The sequence below is a fragment of the Ananas comosus genome, linkage group 11 (assembly GCF_001540865.1).
Source record: "Ananas comosus cultivar F153 linkage group 11, ASM154086v1, whole genome shotgun sequence".
Taxonomy (NCBI): domain Eukaryota; kingdom Viridiplantae; phylum Streptophyta; class Magnoliopsida; order Poales; family Bromeliaceae; genus Ananas; species Ananas comosus.
Genome location: NC_033631.1, coordinates 7,767,099 through 7,790,475, shown reverse-complemented (window position 1 = coordinate 7,790,475; position 23,377 = coordinate 7,767,099). Strand labels below are relative to the sequence as shown.

Here is a 23,377-nt window from a genome sequence, read left to right as displayed (position 1 = left end):
TGCCACTAAATATCTATTTTTGTTGTAGTGTGTGAAAACAAAAATTACAAAAAACCTAATCAACTAAGAAATAGGATTAAAATGACAAAATATATATATTTGCTGAAACACTACAATATAACTGTCATGAGGCAACAAAAATAATAAGAATCAAATATTACAAAAAAAAAAGAAAATAAAACAGTCAGAAAATATATATTTGAACATGCAAACTATAAAAAATCTAATCAATTATGCAATAGAGTGAAATAAAAACAATATATTTACTGAAGGACTATTATATTTTTCTTATTCATAGTATATAGGCTGTAACATAGCATTTCCCCGTGAGTCGTGCTGAGTTCCGTCGAAGTGAGCAGAACGCGGAGTGGAACGAGTTGGTATAGGCTCTAAGTGCATTAGAACCTATATAGAGTGAAAAAGGGACCCGAGAGAGTGAATTCTGAAAAATGAATAAGTCCCAGAATTTTGGATTCTCGGGGACCGGTCCCTGAAGAAGAGACCGGTCCCCGCACACGCAGCCATAGAAAAGAGAGAAAAATCGGCTAAGTCCTGAAAATTGAGCTCTCGGGAACCGGTCCCTATGGCGAGAGACCGGTCCCGAGAGACCGGTTGCACCGGGGGGAGACCGGTCCCCTTCTGCGAAGGCTGCGAGAGAGCTCTCGGGAACCGGTCCCTAAGGGAGAGACCGTTCCTCGACTGCGGGATTTGCACAATAAGGGCTGTTTGCAAAAATAAAAATGAGAGGGGCTTAAGTGCAATTGTAGCATGGATTGGATGTTATGATGGTAGAGTTAGGGTTAACTCTCATTTCCCTCACACCCAAACACAAGACCTTTCCCTCTCTCTCTCTAAAAACCTCTCCTCTCCCTCTCCCTCTCTCTCTAGGGCTTGGACTAAGGAGGGCTTGGAGGAGAAAAGCTTGGAGAAGAAGCTCTCCAAGGTGAAGAGCAAGCTAGGCAAGGGCTTTTGAAGGAAAGCTTGGGCTCCAAAGGTGAGTTCTTGTGATTGTAAGTTAGGTTTTGGATTTTTGCTTCTAGTTGAAGCATCTAGAGATCTCTATGGTGGATTTTCTCCATTTTCTTCATGTTGAGGACCAAAAATGGTGAAGATGATATTGTTGAGGGACCCAAATTTGGGATTTTGTAAAAAATGAGGTCGAAGCTTGGGATTGATCTCATTCTAACCTAATTGGTAGGTCAACGAACGCGTTGGTGCGCTCCGTTCGGCGATACGACGAGCGTGCGCGAAGATATTAAGGAAACAAGCTGATTTACTATAGTTTGTCGCCGTTCGCGGCGTACAAGGCTTCAAAAAATCCAGAAAATTGCGTTTCGGCATCCTCGTAACATTAAAATATAGGGGGTGCTATTCGAAAATACCGAGTCTCTTTCTATGTCTATGTTATTTCTTTTGAGCATGTTGGTATTATAGCATTCTTGCATGTAGGGTAATGAATGGTATTTGTTGGTGGCATCAATTATCTGCTTAAGATCATTGTGAGTGATATAGAACTATGTGAACAAAGGAAACGAATAACCCTATATGCATGTGAATGTGAGAAAAGACTATGNTAAAAATATAATTTTTATATAAGCTTTCGACGGGATATAAGAAAGTGTGGGATTTTTCAGTGGTATATAAATAATTATTCTTATTTTCTTTTGACTAATGGTATCTAATATAATTGGCTGAGAATTTGATAATTAATAGTTTGAGATTTCAAATTTGAAATTTAGTTAATTTATAGTTTTAACTTAGTTTATTTTTAAAAATAAATAAAATAAATAGTTTGCTGTTTTTTCTTTCAAAATATTAAAAAAATTTTAAAAAGAAAAGAACGTCAAAAACATCTTATATTTTAGTTTGGATATGGACTAATCCATCTAGCCCACATGTAAAACTCAACTATGAAAAAATATTTTCGGTAGAAAAAATATTTTCGGTAGAAAAATATTTTCGGAGGAAAATAAATTTTACGCTCTATAATGCTTGATTTGTAGGGAAAAAAAATAATTTTCTGTTACAGTTGTTTGGTTGAAAGAAAAAAAGTTATCATTAAAAAATTATTATATATATTTTTTCTTATTATATATAATATATATATATATATGTATTATTAATATATATAATAATTATTATACTACATATATTAGCAGAGTNCGATACGCACCAGAAGCCAACTCTACTCCGTGGCTTCTCCGAAAAACCGGAGTTACTATTCACTTAAGTGAAAACTAATAATCGCGTAACTTCTCCGTTTTAGCTCATTTTCTCCTGAAACTTGACGAGTGCTTATGTAATTAAATTACACACATAAACATCGTCAACAGAGAGTTTAGTTGTACAGTAAAAAAAATCTCAGTCCTTACATAGCACGCTACCCGCTTCATTTATTTCATTTAGAAATAAACTTAGCTAAAAATGTGAATCAACTAGGATTCAAACTTGGGTCTCAGATACCAACCATCAAGCTCTTTGCCACTTGCTATAGAGACGGTCGATCATAATAGTATATAATATTAAAAAATAAATTACTATATATTTATAAATAATATTTATAATACAGTCTACGATGTGGAGTGGACCTCGTGGGCAGCGTGCTTTGTCTCCCCAACGCAGCGCACAAGGCCACGTGTTTTTGTTTTCCACTCGGTTCAAGTGTAAAATAAAAACTTCGTTTTTCTTTTTTGTTCGTAATTTTTTTAAAAAAACTATTATTTTTTACAAGTAAATAATCATCAAAATTTTACTTTTCAACCCAAAAAAGGTTTTTAGATGATTTTACAAGTAACCAAATACACCCTTAGTCAAATTTTAAATATCTTTTTTAATTTATTTAAATTTTTTATTAGAATATTCGCGGGCGAAGAATCGGAGGCACACCAGCGTGGACTGTAGCACTTCGTAGTAATGGCATACCTGCTCCCACCTCAGTTTTGTGATAATAATGCTTGAAGCCCCTCAACTACACGTTGTTTCCAAAAGGAGGCCTCTCTTGGTTATTGTCACTTTTTTTTTTGAAAAAACTTTAAATACTAACCCTATAATTTAAAGTGGAGTTAATTTTATATAGGTCCCTGCAAATATGATGAATAACAGATATATCCTTATAAAGTTTAATTTTTATAAGTTATTCATGTAAAAGTCTTAATATATTCAGATATGTCCTTTTAGTTTGGATCTGTTAGAGAACTATTAATTTTTTAACAGTAGAGTTGTAAAATTACTATTTTGCTCTTGCCCTCTTCATCTTCCTCTTCCTCTTCCTCTTCATGCTGTGGGAGCAGACGGCGGCGGCGGCGGCGGCGACCTTGCGGAGCTTGTCGCGGTTGCGGCCAACAAGGACAAGGAAGAGGCGGAAGGCGAAGGCGCGACCGATGCCGTCGGAGGCGCCCGTGACGACGGCCGGCGCAGGCACCACGACGGCGACGACGATCGGATCATCGACGACGATGACGAAGAAGAAGAAAGAGGAGAAAAGAAGGAGGAAAATGAGGATACGAAGAAGAAGAGGAAGAAGAAGTAGGAGAGGAAGAGGAAGAGGAAGAGGAGGAAGAAGAAGCAGAGGAAGAAGAAGAGGAAGGGGAAGAAGAAGAATGGTAAAAATGTCATTTTACTTTATTAACTAATCATGGTTAAGTATTTTAACTGTAGTTAACTAGATTTCTCTAACAGGTATTAACGGCAGGGACATATCTGAATACAATAAGACTTTTGCAGGAATAACTTATGAAAGTTGAACTTTGCAGGGATATATCTGCTATTCACTATATTTGTAGGGACCTGTATGAAATTAACCTTTTAAAGTGTATCAATTTAGTACTCAGTTATTTTATTTTTCTCTTTTTATTATCACCTTCACTAATTTTTTTTTATTAAATTAGTGACAAAGCTAAAACTAAAAGACAGTAAAGTGAATATTTGATAAGCCTAGTTAGGATATCTAAAGTTTTTTGTATATAATAATGGCTAAATTACATAAAATTTCCTATCAAAATTCGATTTTTCACTTTCCCCTCTTGTCATTTAAAAATCTACACTTTGCCTCCTTATAAAATGAAAAATGTTCACTTCGCCCCTTGCCGTTAGTAATCCGTTAGGGTTCCGTTTATAAAATATTATTATATATTTTTTTATGCCAAAAATGCTCTCAGCCTTCTTTCCTAATGTGAACATAGTGAGGGGCAAAATGATCATTTTACCATCATAGTTCATACTGTACCCTCTGGGGTAAAGTGTAGGTTTTTAAATGACAGGGGAAAAAAGTGAAAAATTGGATTTTGACAGGAAAGTTTTCTGTAAGTTAGCCTATAATAATTTAACGAAATGTTAACGGAAGAGCTGACAGAAAAGAAAAATGAAACTATATGGTAATAAACTGATACTCTTTAAACCACATGGTACTAAAGTGAGAAAATACAAAACCCACCGGAGTGATAGTTGAAGTTTACTCTTTTTTGAAATAAAATTCTTATATAAAATAATGTAAAAGAAATTAATGAATTATTTATAATTTATATAGCAAAAATATTTTTTATTCAAAAAATTAAAATTATAAAAGTAAGTTTACTTTGCGTTCAAAACTTTTTAATAAATTTTTTGTTAATCACTTGATGAGAGCATATTATAAGTTTTGAGAACAAAATAAATTATTAAAAGAGTTATAAAAAACAATGACGCGAGGCCTAACTTGGCATTTTTTTTTCATTAAAAAATTGTTAACTTTATTTTTATAACTGTTATTAAGATTGATTAAATTAAAAATTATCTAATTAATATTCTAGTTAGTTAAATATAAAAATTGATCCAGCATTAATAAGTTTGATAAAATTTCTCTATTTATCGTTTAAAAAATGAAGATTCGATGGCAAAAATATGATGTCCAATAAAATAGGACAGTGTTTGGTCCGGCTCTGTTTCTCCTTTTATTCCCAAACAAAAATTTTCGTATCGAAAATAGTAATTTTCGGATCTTTAAAATAAGTTGGTATAACTCAATATAAAGTTGGAACTACTGTTCCACCATTTTTTCTGAAATAAGTTTGTTCCCAATTGAAAATAAGATTAATTAAAATCTAAAATTTATTTTAATTATAATATTAAATTATTAATTAATTTAATTAATATATTTAAATTATTATTTATTGCTTAAATAATAAGAAAATTAATTAATTTATTACTTGTAATTAATTAGCTAATTATTAATAATTTAATATGTTTATCTATAAACTAATATTTATATTGATCAACAATTAGTATTTTTATTAACCTAATTACATTTTTTTTTACTACTTATCTAATTAAAATAATTTACTAACTAATTAAAAATTAAATTAGTTTTATAATTAATTAATTAATAAATAAATATATTTTTATTATCTTACATAATATTCATAGCTAATAAATTTATTAATTTTTAAAATTATTTTTAAGTAATATTTTGATTTTAATTAATTAGATAAAATAGTTTTAATTTAAAATGATAACTCTTTGTTCCTCTTGTTCTAATCTAATTATTCAAATACTATTTATTTTATTCTCAGGAATAACTCAATTTTCATCCAAATATAAAATTAGTCTATTTTCTATATATGTCTGAACTTGTACTTATTCCTGAAATAAGCAATTGAACCGATTAAAAAAGTTTGAGCCTTTCTTAGGACGACGTTATAGTTGAGGGGGTTCTCGTATATTTTTGCTCGGAAGGCTTGTATTATATTAATATCCTATCATATCATCTCTCTTCTCCTCACTCAGTCAAGAAAAAACTTGAAATACTACTCCTATGATTTCGTAATTTTTTATATTAATATTATATAATTTAAAGTGTATCAATTTAGTATTTTATAATTTTATTTTTTCTTTTTATTATCCCTTTCACTATTTTTATCTGTTAAATCAGTGACAAAGTTAAAATTAAAAGGTACTAAAATGAATATTCAATAAACTTAGGTCAGGGTATCAGGATATCAGGATATACTAAAATGAATATTTAATATCCTTTCACTATTTTTATCTGTTAAATCAGTGACAAAGTTAAAATTAAAAGGTACTAAAATGAATATTCAATAAACTTAGGTGAGGGTATCAGAATATCTGAAATTTTTTGTATATAATTTAACAAAATATTAACGAAAAAGTTGACGAAAAGAGAAAAATACAACTATAGAATACTAAATTGGTACACTTTAATATACCAAAGTAAAAAAGTGTGAAACCACAGGGTTGTATTTGAAGTTTGCCCTCTGCTAGCTCCGGTCTATCCGATCTCATTATAAGAGGAGGTGAGGAAAGAAGAAAATCCAGAAAAAAAAAGGGGAAACAAAGAATGGCTCCGATTGGGGTGGGCGACAGTCTTCCGGACGGGACGGTGGCGTGGTTCGACGAGAAGGACGAGCTGCAGAAGCTGTCCGTACACTCCCTCGCTGCCGGCAAGAAGGTCGTCCTCTTCGGCGTCCCCGGCGCCTTCACCCCTACCTGCAGGTTCGTCGTCTCGTTTTTGTTTCTGCGCTCGTCGTAACATGGAAGTGTGCATAGAATATTGCCTGCCAAAACGGATGTGAAAGGTATATGAAATTAATCTTACTAGAAAGATTGATGCAAGGGTTACAAATTGGGTGTGGGGAAGATGATGATTTATTGTGATGAGATCCATATGGTAGGTTACTGATGCCCAAGATTTTTGTGAGTAATAATTAAAACAGAAATTTGTTTTTAGAGTGCTATAGAAAAGCATGTCTTGATGGATCTGTGGAGCTGAGAAGTTCGGCGGTGATTCGAACATCACCAGCAAGTGAATCTTGGGTCGTCTGGTTTCTCCTCCTTTGTCCGGCACTCTTCTGTATGATTTGATAATAATGGATATACCCTTTGCGATTCCTTTTGTTTAGAGACTAGGATTTTATTCAATTTAAGCAGATTGGATAGAGAAGTGATAATTAATCCATGTCAAGTAGTCTTTTAGTTGTTAGATCGCGTGCATGCGATATACTTGATTGGCTTGCCACTCTAACTGCGGCACGGTGGACCGGCGGAGGCGATGCCCTCCGAACCCTTTATTTTGTCCCATTTATTCTCCTTGTATTTTCTTTTGATTTGGCGGACATCTGGAAGCCTTGTTGCCTAAAATTTGGAGCTTAATTCATTTGCGCAATGAATGAAGCTGGTAGCTTGCTACCTTTTTCTCAAAAAGAAAAAAAAAATGGAAGTAACTTTTCTTTACTTCTTTACCTGTCGGCGACTCGGCGTGCATTTATTGCTCCGGATCGAAGGCATTAACCACTAATTCCAATAGCTTGAGCATTTAGAAAGGGCGCAACCAACCTACTTAAAGTTTATAGGCACACGGCTTCCGCGGGCTTCGGCTGTGATACGGCCCAACCCGGCCTCTGTCACAAGGCAGTATGCTGGCCTATAAAAGCCGACAATACCCCACTCGGCACTTGGGCACATTTTTAGTATGCGAGAATCGAACCCACGCCACTGGCTCTGATACCACTTGTGGATCGAAGACGTTAACCACTAACTCCAAAAGCTCGAGCTGTTCAAAAGGGTGCAAGCCATCCACTTAAAGTGTATAGACACACAGTGTCCGTGGGCTTCAACTGTGATCGGCTCATTCCGGCCTCCGTCATGGGGCAGGATGCTGGCCCATTAAAGTCAACGATTGTAACCTAATCAACCACAAGAAGATAAAAATGTCCATCTTCACCATCTTATCTAATCATAGACTCATTTCTTTCCTATATCCTTTTTTTTTCTCTTTTGTTTTTCCTTGTTGCTGGCTGGAATTCTGAAAGGAGAGCTTGAAAGAGCTAGAACGAGGGATTCTTTCTTGCCTTCTTTCGTGTTTTTTTTCGTCTTGGTTACTACATGTGTTAAGATTATTTTTGAATCGATTTCTAGTTAGTTAGGTATCATAACTAGCCCTAATACCATCATATTCCATGAGGATGACAGATCCATCATCAGTATTTAATAGGTTACATATTTTCAACTGTTTACCATATTCTTAGACTGTTCTATATTATTTTGAGTTTTTAACTAACATAGTTTTAATGAAGAAAGTTTAACCCAAAACATGAAGAGAACACTTGTAGAGAATGATGTTTTAATCTTTTAGCAAATAAAACTTATTTCTTTTCATATCAGGTCAGTCTTGAGTACTGATTTTTTTTTTTTTTTTTTGATTATTTTCTATTAGGTTTTTTTGTTTTGTTTAAAAGAAGATGAGATGAGGAAGAAAAATGTTTTTGGAAATTTAATAATAAGCTACTTTCTTTAAGTTTGCTTCATACAGAGAGGGATCTGAATCTTAATTTCTTTCTCTTCAATATTATGGGCGTGGAGTTAGATTGGAATAAATGCCATAAGATTAGTTTTAACATTCAATTTAGAATCTACTGTAGTTGTGCACAAATTGCTGAATAATCCAAATATAAGAGCACTTGGTTCCGCAAATTATCTACAACCCCAAACACAACAACTTGTAAACATTTCTTCAAATGACAGACTATCTTGTTACCGACTTATTTATGATTCACTAAATCCGTATTAATACAAGGTAAGAACCGCCAACTCCTTGATTTGAACACGAATTTAATTGGAATTGACTGTGTTGCCTGTATGCCTAGTATAATAGCTTCAAATAAGTTTATTGACTTGCATGGCTTCTGAAGTGAGAATTAATCTTTCTTTGATTGTTAGAATTAATTCAGATTGAAGCAGATGGTTTTCTTTCAATTTTACTCTATTAGTTGGAGTTATATGTGATGAGGGCTCAATTCTTTTAAAAAAAAATCATGAGCTCTTAGCATTAGTTCGAAACAAGAAATTCAAAACAAGCCTCAAATTATAAAAATCTAATACATGTTGTATTCACTAGATCGAGTTTGGATTGATAACCTATAATTTTCAGATATATAATGAATATGAACTATACCAGTTCCGTCCTGTTTATGCCCTTCGCACAAAACTTTGAGCTTTTGTTGTTTACGCATCACACTCGATGCACTCCTCGAATCTTGGAAAGATAGAGGTGGAAGCATTTTCTTCATTTTGTTGTTGGCCATTTTGTGTGTTTTCAGTGAAAATTTGAGTATGATCATTGATTAATTTCATGCGGAATGAGTGTGCAAACAGTGCTTACACATTCTGTTTAAACAATAATTACATTTATTTTTGTTATGTTACTTGCATGTGCATCAACTAGAAATTATTTGTGATCATGATATTATAGTTCCATAGACGTTATGTTCTTAAATTTAGAAGTTATTCTTGATCATGATTGTACACTACGAAACATATTATCATCTTATTTGAATATCTCTAATGCATCTCCAGTTAAGAGAAGTGTGATCGTGCTGAAAGTAGATTACTTTTTCTCTAACCTGTTTTATAAGTTAAAAGAGATACAAACTCATATAGTTTTCAGATGATCCGACACTCCAAACTGCCCAAGGACTATGACGTCTCTAATGTTTCTTGGTATATAACAACATGGTGTGTATAATTATTCGAAGTGATGATCTCTTTGTTTATCATGATTCAGGGCATTCGACATGTCTATGCCTATATACTAGATGAGAAGTTTGACAGCGTATTACCATTTGGTCATTGGAACACCAAACGAAACTATCATACATCAACTAGTTATCTCATCTCATGCCATACAAACTCATATATGCGCCCGCGTACTGCAGACACGCTATACAGTAGGCAAACCGCATGGACATTGCATATTGTCTTTTGGAACATTGATGCCTATAGAACTTCCATTTTAAACCATACTTTGTCTTTGCTGAGTGTGGTCTCTCTCTCTCTCTCTCTCTCTCTCTCTCTCTCTCTGTGTTTTTTCCCACCCAATTTTAGTTTTTTTTTATCCCATGACGAGATTCAAAATGAGTTTGTTTGTGTCATATAATTTGATTCAGACATAACCACCTGCATCTTTTCTACTTTTTCACTTTGGCTCTTTCTGATTTCTTCTTCAAATTCAATCGTAAAATTGGTTGATTGTAATCTGGAATGCAGCATGCAGCATGTGCCTGGCTTCATCCAGAATGCCGAGGAACTTAAATCCAAGGGTGTTGATGAAATCCTTCTCATCAGCGGTATAGTTCAATTACTTTTTTCTTTGTTAGCTGTAAATGCATACATTTAGCTACCAACACACTTCTACATCAGAAAACAAAAACTTTTCTTAAGGATTCAGTAAATCAGCAAAACTATCAATAAGTACCTTTTTCTTAACGCATAAGTTGGCTCGCACTTGATATCTATAATTAATAAATGTTTGCAGTCAACGACCCCTTTGTAATGAAGGCCTGGGCTAAGACTTACCCCGAGAACAAACACGTGAAGTTCCTCGCTGATGGATCGGGGGCGTACACCCGCGCGCTGGGCCTCGAGCTCGATCTTTCTGAGAAGGGACTCGGGACTCGTTCCCGGAGGTTCGCGCTTCTCGTCGACGACCTCAAGGTGAAGGTCGCAAACATCGAGGAGGGCGGCCAGTTCACCATATCGGGGGCGGATGAGATTCTCAAGGCACTGTAAGAAAGCTTTCACTAGTGTTTCTAGTGCTTCTAGTGCTTTTGGCTGTAAGTTATAAATCTCTCTGTCCTGAAGACTCCTGGTGATTCTGAGGTGCTTGCAGTGTTTTGTTTCTCCTTGTGCCTTGTCAAAGGCAGGTGATCTGGGACTTGCCAATGTGCTCATGAGGATCTCTTAATAATCTGCTTATAAAGCAACTTTGATAGAGTTTGTATGGCTATGAAGTTGCATCACTAGTGTTTTAACCTTCACTATGCATCTATCTCATTTTGATCATTTTGATCCTTGGATGGAATGTCAATTGATTCCTCGTAAGTAGATGTATGATTGCATTAGGTGTAGGCAATGATTTTTCCTATTTGATCTAGAAATTTTGGAAATTTTTTAAACAAAATCTTGAACTTATTTAAATTATATTTTACCAGTAGCACACGTGCTCGGCAATATAATAATATAATTATATGTAGACTTGATATTGTTGCATCATTTTCAGTGATGGGGCATACGTATCGATGATTGATTTTGTTGAATATGATTTACGAAACTTCTTAGGTGCCAAATTTCATGATTTCTAACATTATTTAACTAATGATCTAAGTCGTCTCAAATGCACTGTATTGATGCTGTTGAAAATTATTAATTTTGAGATCACTTAGAATGGTAAGTTAAAAATGTTGAAAGATAATGAAATTTGGTTGCTAGGAATTTCACGTGTCTATATCATATTTAACAATATTAATCACCGATTCATAAATCATATTTAACAATATTGATCACCGATTCAAATGCTGTATCATCAAAAGCAACGTAAAAGTATTACAAGTTGGTACTTAAAAAGCTCAACTTTTTTATAGCAAAAATGGTAGCGAATGAGAATTGTTCTATATTGTTACACTTTAACAAATGTTTTTTGTTAACTATTACAGTTGTAGACTTTGTGGTTATCTGATATGATTAAATAGTTATGTAATATTCTTAAATTTCTCTATAAAATTTGAATATAGTTTTTCATGAAATGAAAATTTAATGCCGATGAATTTATATTTAAAGATGGAAAATCAGGAACCCTTTTTCTTTTTTTTTTTTTCTTGAAATTGTGTGGAAAATCACCATACTACATATGTTTAATTCCTGAAAAATGTCTCATCTTGGACAAAAATATACATTTCTTGACTAATGAAGATATATATATATATATAGAGTGACTGGGATACTATCGATAGCACTAAGGGTTTGGTGCTATCGAGTTTTTCACTGTTAGATTTAATCTTTGATTATTTTTACCCGTTAGATTATACTATTCAATCAACCACCTACCCAACCTTAGGGGGCCCATATCATCTAACCACACATTTCTCAATCCAAGGGTTAAAAAACTAACAGCACCAAGCTCTTGGTGCTATTGATTTTATATATATGTATAAAATCGTCAACCATACATAAATCTTCATGATATTTATCTAACATACTACAATACCACTACAATACCACTACAATACATTCAATAAAATTCAAGTTACAAGAGAGCAAAGGAGCCCCTCACCAAATTATTAATTAGTTTAATTATGTACCTACCACCTAATTTTGCTGTTTATGTTACAGTTTGATGTCCTACATTTACCAATCTATCTCACCTTGAACAATTGTTCATGTTTTCTCCGCCATGCATGCATCGAAACTGATCAGGCGCGAGTTGATTGGTCGATCGGTGCGCGCGCGTTCGATCGAGCTTCTCATCGGAATTCCTCGCCGAAAGCCGGAGCCCAGTAATCAGCTCCATTGTCTCCTCCAACATGAAGGGTGAATGACACAGGAACCAGGCATAGTCCTCTACTCCTCAAATCCTTCTTTGGTTCCTCATAAGCAGCGGCATCCTGATGTTAAACACAAAGCATGTGCATCAAATCAAATATATATAATAGTCATTAATTGTAGGTAATGATGCGTTAGGGTTCTTGTTCAGTTTCTTTTCTTTTTTGTTATATTTTTTTATTAGTATTTTGATCTTCCATTTTGGAGATCTAGTTGTCTTACTCGTATAGCTAAATTCATTTTCCTAAAAAATGAAAAAGATAGCATGCTTTTATCTTAAAAAAAGAAAAAAACAACCGAGTCACTTCTCTCCTACAATTTTGGACACATCATGTTCTTGGAAGACTAAGATGGGATATCTAATTTGACGATCAGTTCTTTTAGACATGATATACGCTATTGGAACTATCTAGAAATTAATTTTATAATTTTTCAACATCATTTGCCAAGTGATTAGAATCTCAAAAATTACTATTTTAGTAGCCAATGTGGTATGTTTGTAAGTTCAAAGGTATACAAAAATTCAAATTAGGTGAATTTTAATAAACAATTATTTTTCCATCAAGAGCAAGATCAATACTTTCGATTTAAGTCATCTGGGACTATTTTTTGTGAGATTTTTATTTTCAACCGTTTATTTTGAGACCATTTGTTCACTAGGCAAATAAGAAAAAAAAATTATAAAATTGAGTTTCTAAATAGTTTCAATAGTGTAAATCATATTTAATAGAGCCGATCATCAAATCGGATGTCTCATTATCGAAAAAAAATTTCCAGAGGCCTTTCTACTCATGAGACCATAATATTCTATCTCTACATAAGTAGGCTCGTATGTTTTCGAAAGTATGAAGGCTTTCATACTTTCACTTTAGTTTTCGATGATAGCACATTTGATTTGACGATCGATTTCTTTAGATATGATCTATACTGAAATATCTATAAATCAAATTTGCTCTCCAGATAATTCTAATATTTGAATGTCCAATCATCGAAAATAAATTTGACAGTACGGAGTCCTTCGTGTTTTTGAAAGCATACTAGTGTAACTCTTTGCTTTCTCTTTCTCTCTCTTTCTTCGTACTCATAAGTTGTTTTTAATGACGGAGCTTCTAAGTCGACGATTCATATTATTAAATATGATCTAGAGCATTTGAACATATGAAAAATGAATTTCGTAATTTTTTTAAAATTATAATAAAATACATCAAGCTGGCGTAAAATGAATGCTTATAATTGAAAGACCTCCAAAAAAATAGAGGATCAAAGTTTTTTAATTTGAGATTGGAATTATTGATGTAGATAGTGAATAGAATTTTCACCGAAAATTCAAACAACTCCATTTCTTTTACATGGTTAAACTAGTAAGTATCTCATATCGACCGTTAAAATTATAAATTTTGAGATTTTTTTTAATCATAAGGTAAATGACGTTGAAAAATTATAAAATTTAATTTCTAGAAGTTTCAAATGCTCTAAATTTTGTTTAACAATATGGATCGTCGATACGAAAATTCTATCATTAAAAACGGCTTATGAGTACTAAACGATCATACTTATAAGAGTATAGTAGTTGGACTAGTCCGGCTGCTATGCTATTAATAGCACCAAGCACTTGGTATACTACCAAGTTTTCCACTGGTAGATTTATCCCTTTGACTATTTCCACCAATAAATCATACTAGTCAACCAATTACCCACTCAACCCTAAGGTTGTGTTTGTTAATGGAATAATGTTTAGAAGTATAAATATTTTTATTCTTGGATTTAGGGTGTATTCTAGGATACAAAAGAATAAAATGAATTTTATATTTGGTATGAAATTCTCTTTTTCAGAAGAATAAGAAAATTTATGTTTGGAAAATTGCTTAGGAATAATAGAGAATAATAGTAAAAGTAGATTGAATTTTTCTAAAATGCCAATATTGTCCTTGTGTGTGCCTCTTTTATATGTAATATTTAATAAAATGAACAACATTTCAAATAAAACATAATATATGCAATATAATATTTTACTGAAAGAAAATTATATTTAATATTTTAATATTCATATTATTTATAAAATATTTTAATAATTAATTATAAAATATTTTTACCTTAGATATAATTAATCAAAAATAGTATACACAATAATATAAAATATTGTAAAAAGTTTTAACTAAAAGAGGCATTTGGCTAAGGAGTATAGAGTAGGGTAGGTGGGCTCAAATAACGAGGCAACTTTTTCACTTACTGCCTTTGGTATAAATTGAAGGACGCAGCTATTCCACTGTTGGAGAGGAATAGTTGTTAACGGGTTATTCTAGAATTGTCAAGAATAACCCGCTTTGACCGGAATTAAATATCTCTTCCAATTTTACTTATGTTTGGCAGAATTGCAGGAATAAAATGTATTATTCCTATTATATCCTGTAACCAAACGCAGCCTAGGGGACTACTATCATCCTAGCTACATATATCTTAATCCAATAGCAAAAACCTAACAGCATTAATGACTTAGTGCTATTAATAATATAATAACCTAGTTCCATTTATATAAAATTGAGCTCTTATATTTTTTAAAGCATTGGTGCTTTTGGATTTTTGGCCTTTGGATAAGATTTGTAGGGTTAGGATAATGGTAGTGCCCTAGGATTGAGTGAGTGGTTGATGAAATAGCATGATCTAAAGGATGAAATTGGTCAAACTGATAGATCTAATGATGGAATACTTGTGAGCACCAAGTACTTGGTGTTTTCAAAAGCACCATAGCGGACACTCTCTCTCTCTCTCTATATATATATATGTGTGTGTGTGTGTGCGCGTGTGCGCGCGTAACTTGGAGCACCAAGTCATTGATACTTTATTTATTCTAAATCATATTTAATGGTGTGGATTGTTGATTTGAGCAACCTAAGATACAAAATGACACTATAGTATTGAAGCTTCGATACTATAGATAGTGCAGTAGTTTCTCTCTCTCTCTATAGAGAGAGAGAGAGAGAGAGAGAGAGAGAGAGAGAGAGAATAGGGCTACTGTGCTATTAGGAGCACAGTAGCCCTTGTGCTCTTAAGCTTCTAACTATTTATCAACTTTGATAGGTAGTTAGGATGTGAGAGAGAAGAGAAATTGAGGAAAAATTAGGTATCTCAATTTCTCTTCTCTTTGAATTTGTTTCCAATTTCTCTTCTCTCTCTCACCCTAATCACCCATCAAAATTGATGAATGGTTAGAAAGTTAAAAACTTAGGAGCATAAGGGCTACTGTGCTCCTAATAGCATAGTAGTCATACATATATATATATATATATATTATATATATTATATAAATAAAATTTGAGGCTCCTATGCTTTTAAAAGTACCAAGTCATTGGTGCTTGTAGGTTTTTAGCCCTTGGATTAAAGAATGTGTGGTTAAGATGATGTGGGCCCCCTAGGGTTAAAGTGGGTGGTTGGTTGAATAGTATAATCTAACGGATGAAAATGATCAAAGGCGTAGATCTAAACGGTAAAAAATTTACAAACACCAAATATTTGATACTTTTACAAGCACCGTACGTTCGGACTCCATATATATATAATATAATAATATATAATATATATATAGAATTAGACTGGAATACTATTAATAGTAAAACCTCTTTTCGCTATCAAGTTTTTTAACCCCTAGATGAAATAAATAGGGTTAGGATGATATTAGTCAGTTACAGTTGAGTGGTCCCCTAGGGTTGAGTGGTCCCCACTGGGTTATACTATTTAATCCAATGGTTAGAAATGATGAAAAGAGTTGATCCAAAGGCTAAATAACTGGTAGCAACAAATGAAATTTTGCTACTAATAGTAACCCAGTCCAACTCTATATATAATATATAGCCCGGCTACTATACTTTTAATTATGAGTACGATCGCCCTCGTACTCATAAGTTTTTTTGATGATAGAGCTTCCGAATTGACGATCCATACGCGTTAAACATTATCTAGAGCATTTAAAACTTCTAGAAATCAATTTTATAATTTTTCGACATCATTTGCCTTACGATCAAAGTTCACAAAATTAACAATTTTTAACGGGCCGGTATGGGATACTTGCTAGTTTAACGGTGTAAAAGAATCGGAATAGGTTGAATTTTTGATAGAAAATTCTATTCACTACCTAGATAAAGATCAATAACTCCGATCTTAAATTGAAGGATCCGATAATACCATTTTTAGGACGTCGTTCGATTTTGACCGTTCATTTTTATGCCAGTTTGATGGACTTTATTATGATTTCGAAAATCACGAAATTTATTTTTTAGAAATTTCAAATGCTCTAGATCATATTTAATGAGTGGATCGTCGATTCGAAGCCCATCATCGAAAACAACTTATGAATACGAAGGACCCAATACTCATAAGAGTACAGTAGCTTTACTCTCTATATATATATATAATATATATAACTTGCTGCTAAGATACCAAATTTAGGAGTCAATAAATCTTGCTCTAAGATACCAAAAAACCATTAGAACAAGGGTTAATACTTAAATAATACCATTGGTCCCTAACCTTTTCTTTTTTCAGTACTTTTTCATTGGTTCCTAACCTTTTAATTATTTATTAATTATTTCAATCGAGTCTCTTCCCTTCCATTGGTAAATTCTTTATTTTTGATAAGAATTTGTCATGATATAAATGTGTTGTTTCTTGCGATAATTAACTTTCGTTCCGATAAATAAATGTTCAATAGAAGAAATTAATTAATTAACTTGACTCAAACAGTTGAAAAACATAAGAGATTCAATTAAAAAATTATGAGATTAAGTATTTAATAAGTGAACAATTGTGTAGGTAAAGGTAACAATGGTGCAATTAACCACTAGAGAGAGAGAGATAGATGCCACACATATATATCTATGTATGGTAGGAACAGTGAAGTGGATGGTGTTTATATATATATATATATATATAGTTTACTTACACAATGCCTGGGGTTCCTTGACCCACTATCCAGGTAGGGCAAGCTGAGGGCCTACATTAAAAAAGTAAAAAAAAAAAAGAAAAAAGAAAAGGTTAAGGAGTGTACTGGGGAAGTGAGGAGTTGGTTATATATATATATATATATATATATAATCCCTGAAACACATGACAACACAAGGACAACTAAAAAACAAGAAGATGTGATGCACAAAAACAACACTTTGGGGAGTGCAGCAACTTTTACTGCGTGCGCTGAAGCACTCCCAAAATGATCTGCTTCAGTCCAGGTATGAGAGAGAGAGAGAGAGAGAGAGAAAGAGAGAGAGAGACCTCAATTTGACCCTGGAGGAATCTGATGTAGCCAATGGCTTCTAGCAGGACAGAAGCAGTGTCAGTCTGCAAATTAAAGGCGCTTTTGTCAGACTAACTTTATTCGGATAATTTATTTTGATCCCCCAACATTAACATTAAAGAGCTTGTGAGTTTTTAGCTGCCGAATTGTCTCAAAATTCGTCCAACACTATTAACGGTAGGTCACGTTAAGACGATTCAACAGGTAAAATTCCACCAGCACAGATGCTCCTGTGCTTTTAAAAGTTCATTGGAGCTCAACTATGAGTTTAACATTTATTTCCTATCCCGAGCTATTAGATTTGTTTTATTTAGTCATTTTGTTAGAGAAAAAAAAAAAAAAATTTATATGGTGTAGGTACGGCTCTGAATCGAAAACTTAGTGCTTGGATGTATAGATATGCACCGGTTGCTCGCTGATAATTATTTTTGTTTTTTAACCATAAATAAAGATAAGGATAAATTGAAACACTTTTAGGGAGAGTAGGGAACAAAGATTGAGGTCAAAAAAGCACAGGAAACAAATTAAGATTAGAACAGTGGGGGAGAATTAACTGTAAGCTAATTATGAAGTTTTCTAGTACTACTGCATTAGATCTACAGTTGTTGCATGCATGGAGCAGCAGCAATATATACCTTTCCAAATGGAGAGACTAGCTGGTGAAGAGCTGATATTCTATCTCCCAGCTTCTCTTTCCTCACCTGAAAGAATAATAATAATTAATACCCTCATCATTATTATTATTTTTCATGGTCATTATCTCAGTTACTAATTAATCAATTATCATTCTAAGTTGTGGGCATGAAAGCATCTTCTTAAATGTTAAAAAACTAAAAAAAAAATTTAACAAATTGAATAAAACCTTGATCAAGGGAGATTGGGCTGATGATGCTTGAACTCTGGCCTTCTTGAAAGGTGATCCAGTCCCTGTGCTGTTGGACTGCCAGAAGAAATTAAAAACATGTGGAAATCATTCAGTAAATAAAGAATTTCATAATTAACATCTATGATCTTCATATTTAAGCCTCTATGAATTGAAAACTTTATAGCTTTCATGGAGAAGTAATAAGAATAAGTAAGTTGATGCACTTGTAGGAATCAAACAAGAACAAACAAAAGCTATGGCTAATTAACCTCAGATGATTGTTCTGATTGAAGGTGCCTTTTCCCTTCTTTGCTGTGGGAGAAGTCCAGCATGTTGGTGCTCAAACTGTTTGTGGTGACACAAGACTTTGTAGAAGAAGCTGGTAGGGATTGGGCCCAAGGAGAAGTAGTTTTGAGAACTTGTTGATCATTTTCATACTTCTTACATAGGTATGCTGATCTTTCCAAGTTCTCTTGCTTTGCACCAAATACATGGCTGTTTCCTGATGGATACAGTTGATGATCCTCCCAATTCTCTACTTTCTTTGTTTGCAGACCAAAGCCGCATCTCTCCTCTTCTTCCATCACTCCTCCCCTGCAACATGCCCAACACATGTATATATGTATATTGTTCTTCTTGTAAAGGCTAAGTGGTAGCCATTATTATAATCATAATTTTAGTTGGAAGAAAAAGAAAAAGAAAAAACTCCAAGGAAAAAAGATAGACATGCATGAGAATTGCATGGTGGGATGTTTCATGAGGCCAAGAACAATAGATATATTACGTCGAATTTTTTTTTTTTTTCAAAAAGTTTAACAGATATATATAGTTGATTGGAGTTTTGTAAGAAAACATATATAAAAAGCAATTTATGATACTGTGTTTGTTGAATGAAAAGAACTCAATACAGTGAGTTGTTAGTTCCACATCAAAATCCTCCTTGATTTTGATAGAGAGAGAGAGAGAGAGAGAGAGAGAGAGAGAGAGAGAGAGAGAGAGAGAGAGATCATATATTACAGCAGCATCTGGTTCCATGGGTCTGGTAGACCTTGATTATCCTGCCAAGAGGTGAAGGGAAGAAACCTAGATGACTGAGTGTACTGAGGATACATAGGGAAAGAGTTCAAAGAAGAAGAAGATGAAGATGACGACGACGACGATGACGATGTCGACGATGCGACCGCCCCCGCCGAAGAGGTTGAGCAAGGCAGAAGTGGAGAGATCTCTTGATGTGGTGGCTTTATGTTATCCATGTTGTTCCACCAACTAGGGTTCCCCCCTACCATCATTTGCTGCACAAGAGAGCTCTCAAACATGGCTCTATTCATTCCTTATGCCTTAAAGATTACTCTACTAATAACTGATAACTCTTCTTTATTATTTCTATCTCCTCTTGAATCAATAATATGTGTTGCTTAGCTTAGCTTCACTTCCTTGGTGATGAAGCTTTTTGAGGTCTCAAATTAAAGGGATGGGTATAGTTAGTATTGCTTTGTAAACCTTTCTTTCTACTCCTCTTTTCCTAAAGAAATATATATATATTTTTTCCCCCACTTTCCTCTTTGCTCTTCCTTTTTATTTTGCTTTTGCTTTATCACAAAGTGGGACAGGAAAGGTTGTGGCAGTGTAATCGGATCAAAGAAATGCTCTCTCTTGGGGAAATTCCTAGATGAGTTGTGTTGTCATTCGGTTAAATCGAATCGGTGCACCCATGATCGGACTCGATCTGACGGTAATTATGTTGTCTAATTAGACTAGAATTAATATCCCTATTAAATTAAAAAGCTATTTAGAGATAAATTCTAGTTATATTAGGATAACAATTATAATCCGATTTGACCTCATCTCTTACGAACTTTATTAGGATTTTGAAATCCCTTATAAATATACGGGCAATATCTCATATGAAAGACAACAAGAAAACCAATAGAGAAAGATAGAAACCACATCCTCTATTAACTTATTATTCTAGAGGGTCTTGAACGGTAAATGGGAGATTGTGCTCATTTGTAGTTCGATCTACCGCGAGTTTAGAGCGACAGAAAACCTTTGTGGACGATTCGAGAACACGTGAATCAACCTCTACGATTCGGGCTCGTCGTGTTCTAATGCAAGTCGCTTTTGCAAAGGATACGAACGAATACTTCCGCTGCATTCTACAAGTTGCTCAAATGATATTTAATTACTAATTTAATTATGGGCCTTTATATGTGAAATGAAATTAAAAACAAGAAGCTTGAATGTTGAGTTTTTGATTTGATTCAGCAGGAAATTTTGAAAAATTTTAGTACAGTTAGTCGTTCTTCTAATTCCAATTTTTTTCTTTGTTTTTAACAGTAAGAAAATTAATGCTTTGAGATCCAAACAAAGTTTATTGCGTTGGCAAAGTTTTTAATGTATAATATCTTGATCTACATATCAGATTTAATTAGAATTCTTAACATCATATATTTTAATATATCAATGATTTTATATATATACAAAGTTGAGCTGGAATGCTATCGATAGCAAACGGGTTTCGTTGCCATCCATTTGTTTTCAATGATGAAGCTTCCAAATCGACAATCAGCACCATTGAACATGATCTATACCACTTGAAGTATCTAGAAACCAAATTTCATGTGTTTTCGGTATTATTCTGTTGTCCATCAAGTGGGCACAAAAATCAACAGAATATCTTTTAAAAGTGATAATAGGAATCATGCAATCAAGATCAAGAGTATAGATCTTGTTCTAAATAGCTTAAAGAATTTTCTAACAAAATTTCAATTGATTTAGATATCTTTACACTGTTAAACGAGAAAACGTCTCATATCGACTATTGAAATTATAAATTTTGAAACCCTTTGATCATTAGGTCAATGATGTCGAAAAGATTTAAAATTTGGTCTCTAGATACTTCAAGTGGTACAGATCATATTTAACGGTGCCGATCGTCGATTTGGAAGCTTCATCATTGAAAATAAATGGGTGCGAAAGGAGCCTGTTTGCTACGTATAGCATTCCAGCTCAACTATATATATATATATATAGTTGGACTGGGCTACTATTAGTAGCAAAATTCCATTGTTGCTACCAGTTTTTTAGCCTTTCGATTAATTCTTTTCATTATTTTTAACCATTGGATTAAATACTATAACCCAGTGGGGACCACTCAACCCTAACCGACTAATATCATCCCGATCCTACAATTTTTCATCCAAGAGTTAAAAACTTGATAGCAAAAAGAGCGTTTTACTATTAATAGTATTCCAGCCTAATTATTTATATATATATATATATATATATATATTTAATAAAAATATGCTATAAGTATAATATATATTAAACATGAGCTAGAATAATTTAGAAGTACCCGACCCCTTGAGTGCTTCTAAAGTCTTTTTAGAGCTCATTGGATCTACATCTCTAAATTAGTAATGACTACTGGCATAAACACTCAACATTCCAACCTATCGCACAACTTTAGCCACACACCATGATACGCATACCACAAATCGCAATCCCAACCTATAAAGACATCAATTCGGTCTACATCATATACCAACAAGGCATTAAAAATTCATAAAAGCACTATACACGTCTGGTGCTTTTGTACAACCAGTATTCTAGCTAGACTCAACTAATATATAAGTAACCTGAAACTAGTGATAACTAGTCAGATCAGTATCAAGGGCTTGGTGTGATCACCAGAATGACTTTTTAGTGTCGAGGAGGTATTGAACCGATTTCTGATTATCTTTTACGCAGACACGTTATATTACAATATTCAACCAAGCTGCACCCACGTTAATCGCTAGGGCCTATCATCATCCCTACAACCAAGCATATTTTGTCAATCCAAGGGCTAAAAATTAATACACCAAAATAGCTTGCGTCATTTGAGAAGATAACCAGCACTAACGTTCCTGCTCATCTAGCCGAATTCTCTAACCTCTCGCAATCCCGTCCAACAAAAAAATCTAATAACTAATCTAGATCATATACTATATATATATAATATATATCACGTCTATGGTGCTTGAAACAACAAGTACTTGGTCATTTGTAAATTTTTACCGTTAGATCATACAGCCTTGATTATTTTCAACCGTTAAACATAATCATCAACCCACCACTAACCTTAGGAGCCTCGCTAATCAATCATAACGCGCACAAATTCTATTAATCCAATGGTTCAAAAAATATACAGTACAATACTTGATAAGCCTTTTAAAAGTATAAGGTATATCATCTATACTAATATATATATGTATACTATATATATGTACTATATATAGAGCCAGCAAAAGCTGGTATATTCGCTATCGCTAGCCACGCAGGCGCCGACTACAAGTGTTTTCAATGATGTCCGCTCTGACAAAATCGACGATACAGTGTCTCCAAATAGACTTATAGATCCTCCAGCTATAAAGTATGTTGGAAACTAAATTATTCTAATTTTTCACACATTCATTATACTAGTGATCAAACAGGTTCCAATTAAGCAATTTTAATACGTAGACTATGAATAGCGTTTTTACTAGTTCCTAGCGTGATAATAAAATACAATTAGATGAAAATTAATTAGAAAATTCTTAGCTTACATCAATAGCAAGAACCAATACTTCCGAGTTTGAAATTTTGAATTCTTTATATACTTGTTTTTCATGCCAGTTTTCATTTTCAAAACCGTCAATCATATTTTAGACTATTGTTTGATAGTATAATCGTAATGCGAAAAATTATGAATCACACTTCAAGATACTTGTTTAATATATATCACACGTGCTAATGAAGCCGATGCCGCCGATTTAGAAGCCGCAAAATTGAAAACAACTTGGTTAGTCCACGGAAGGCCATCCGTGCTACGATAGTAA

At 33.5% G+C, this 23,377-nt stretch overlaps 2 protein-coding genes across 2 annotated transcripts; one reads left to right on the top strand and one right to left on the bottom strand.

Moving 5' to 3' along the window:
- LOC109717291 (peroxiredoxin-2C-like) lies at positions 6,288–10,838 on the top strand. The gene is made up of 3 exons (XM_020242983.1): positions 6,288–6,486; positions 10,036–10,115; positions 10,304–10,838. The coding sequence occupies exons 1-3, from the start codon at positions 6,332–6,334 to the stop codon at positions 10,555–10,557; spliced, it is 489 nt and encodes a 162-aa protein (XP_020098572.1). The 5' UTR covers positions 6,288–6,331; the 3' UTR covers positions 10,558–10,838.
- On the bottom strand, positions 11,984–20,061 carry LOC109717841 (transcription factor bHLH68-like). Its single transcript, XM_020243782.1, has 7 exons — positions 19,536–20,061; positions 18,788–19,112; positions 18,516–18,593; positions 18,289–18,354; positions 17,632–17,697; positions 17,303–17,353; positions 11,984–12,428 (listed from the first exon to the last, which is right to left on the bottom strand). The coding sequence occupies exons 1-7, from the start codon at positions 19,844–19,846 to the stop codon at positions 12,288–12,290; spliced, it is 1,038 nt and encodes a 345-aa protein (XP_020099371.1). The 5' UTR covers positions 19,847–20,061; the 3' UTR covers positions 11,984–12,287.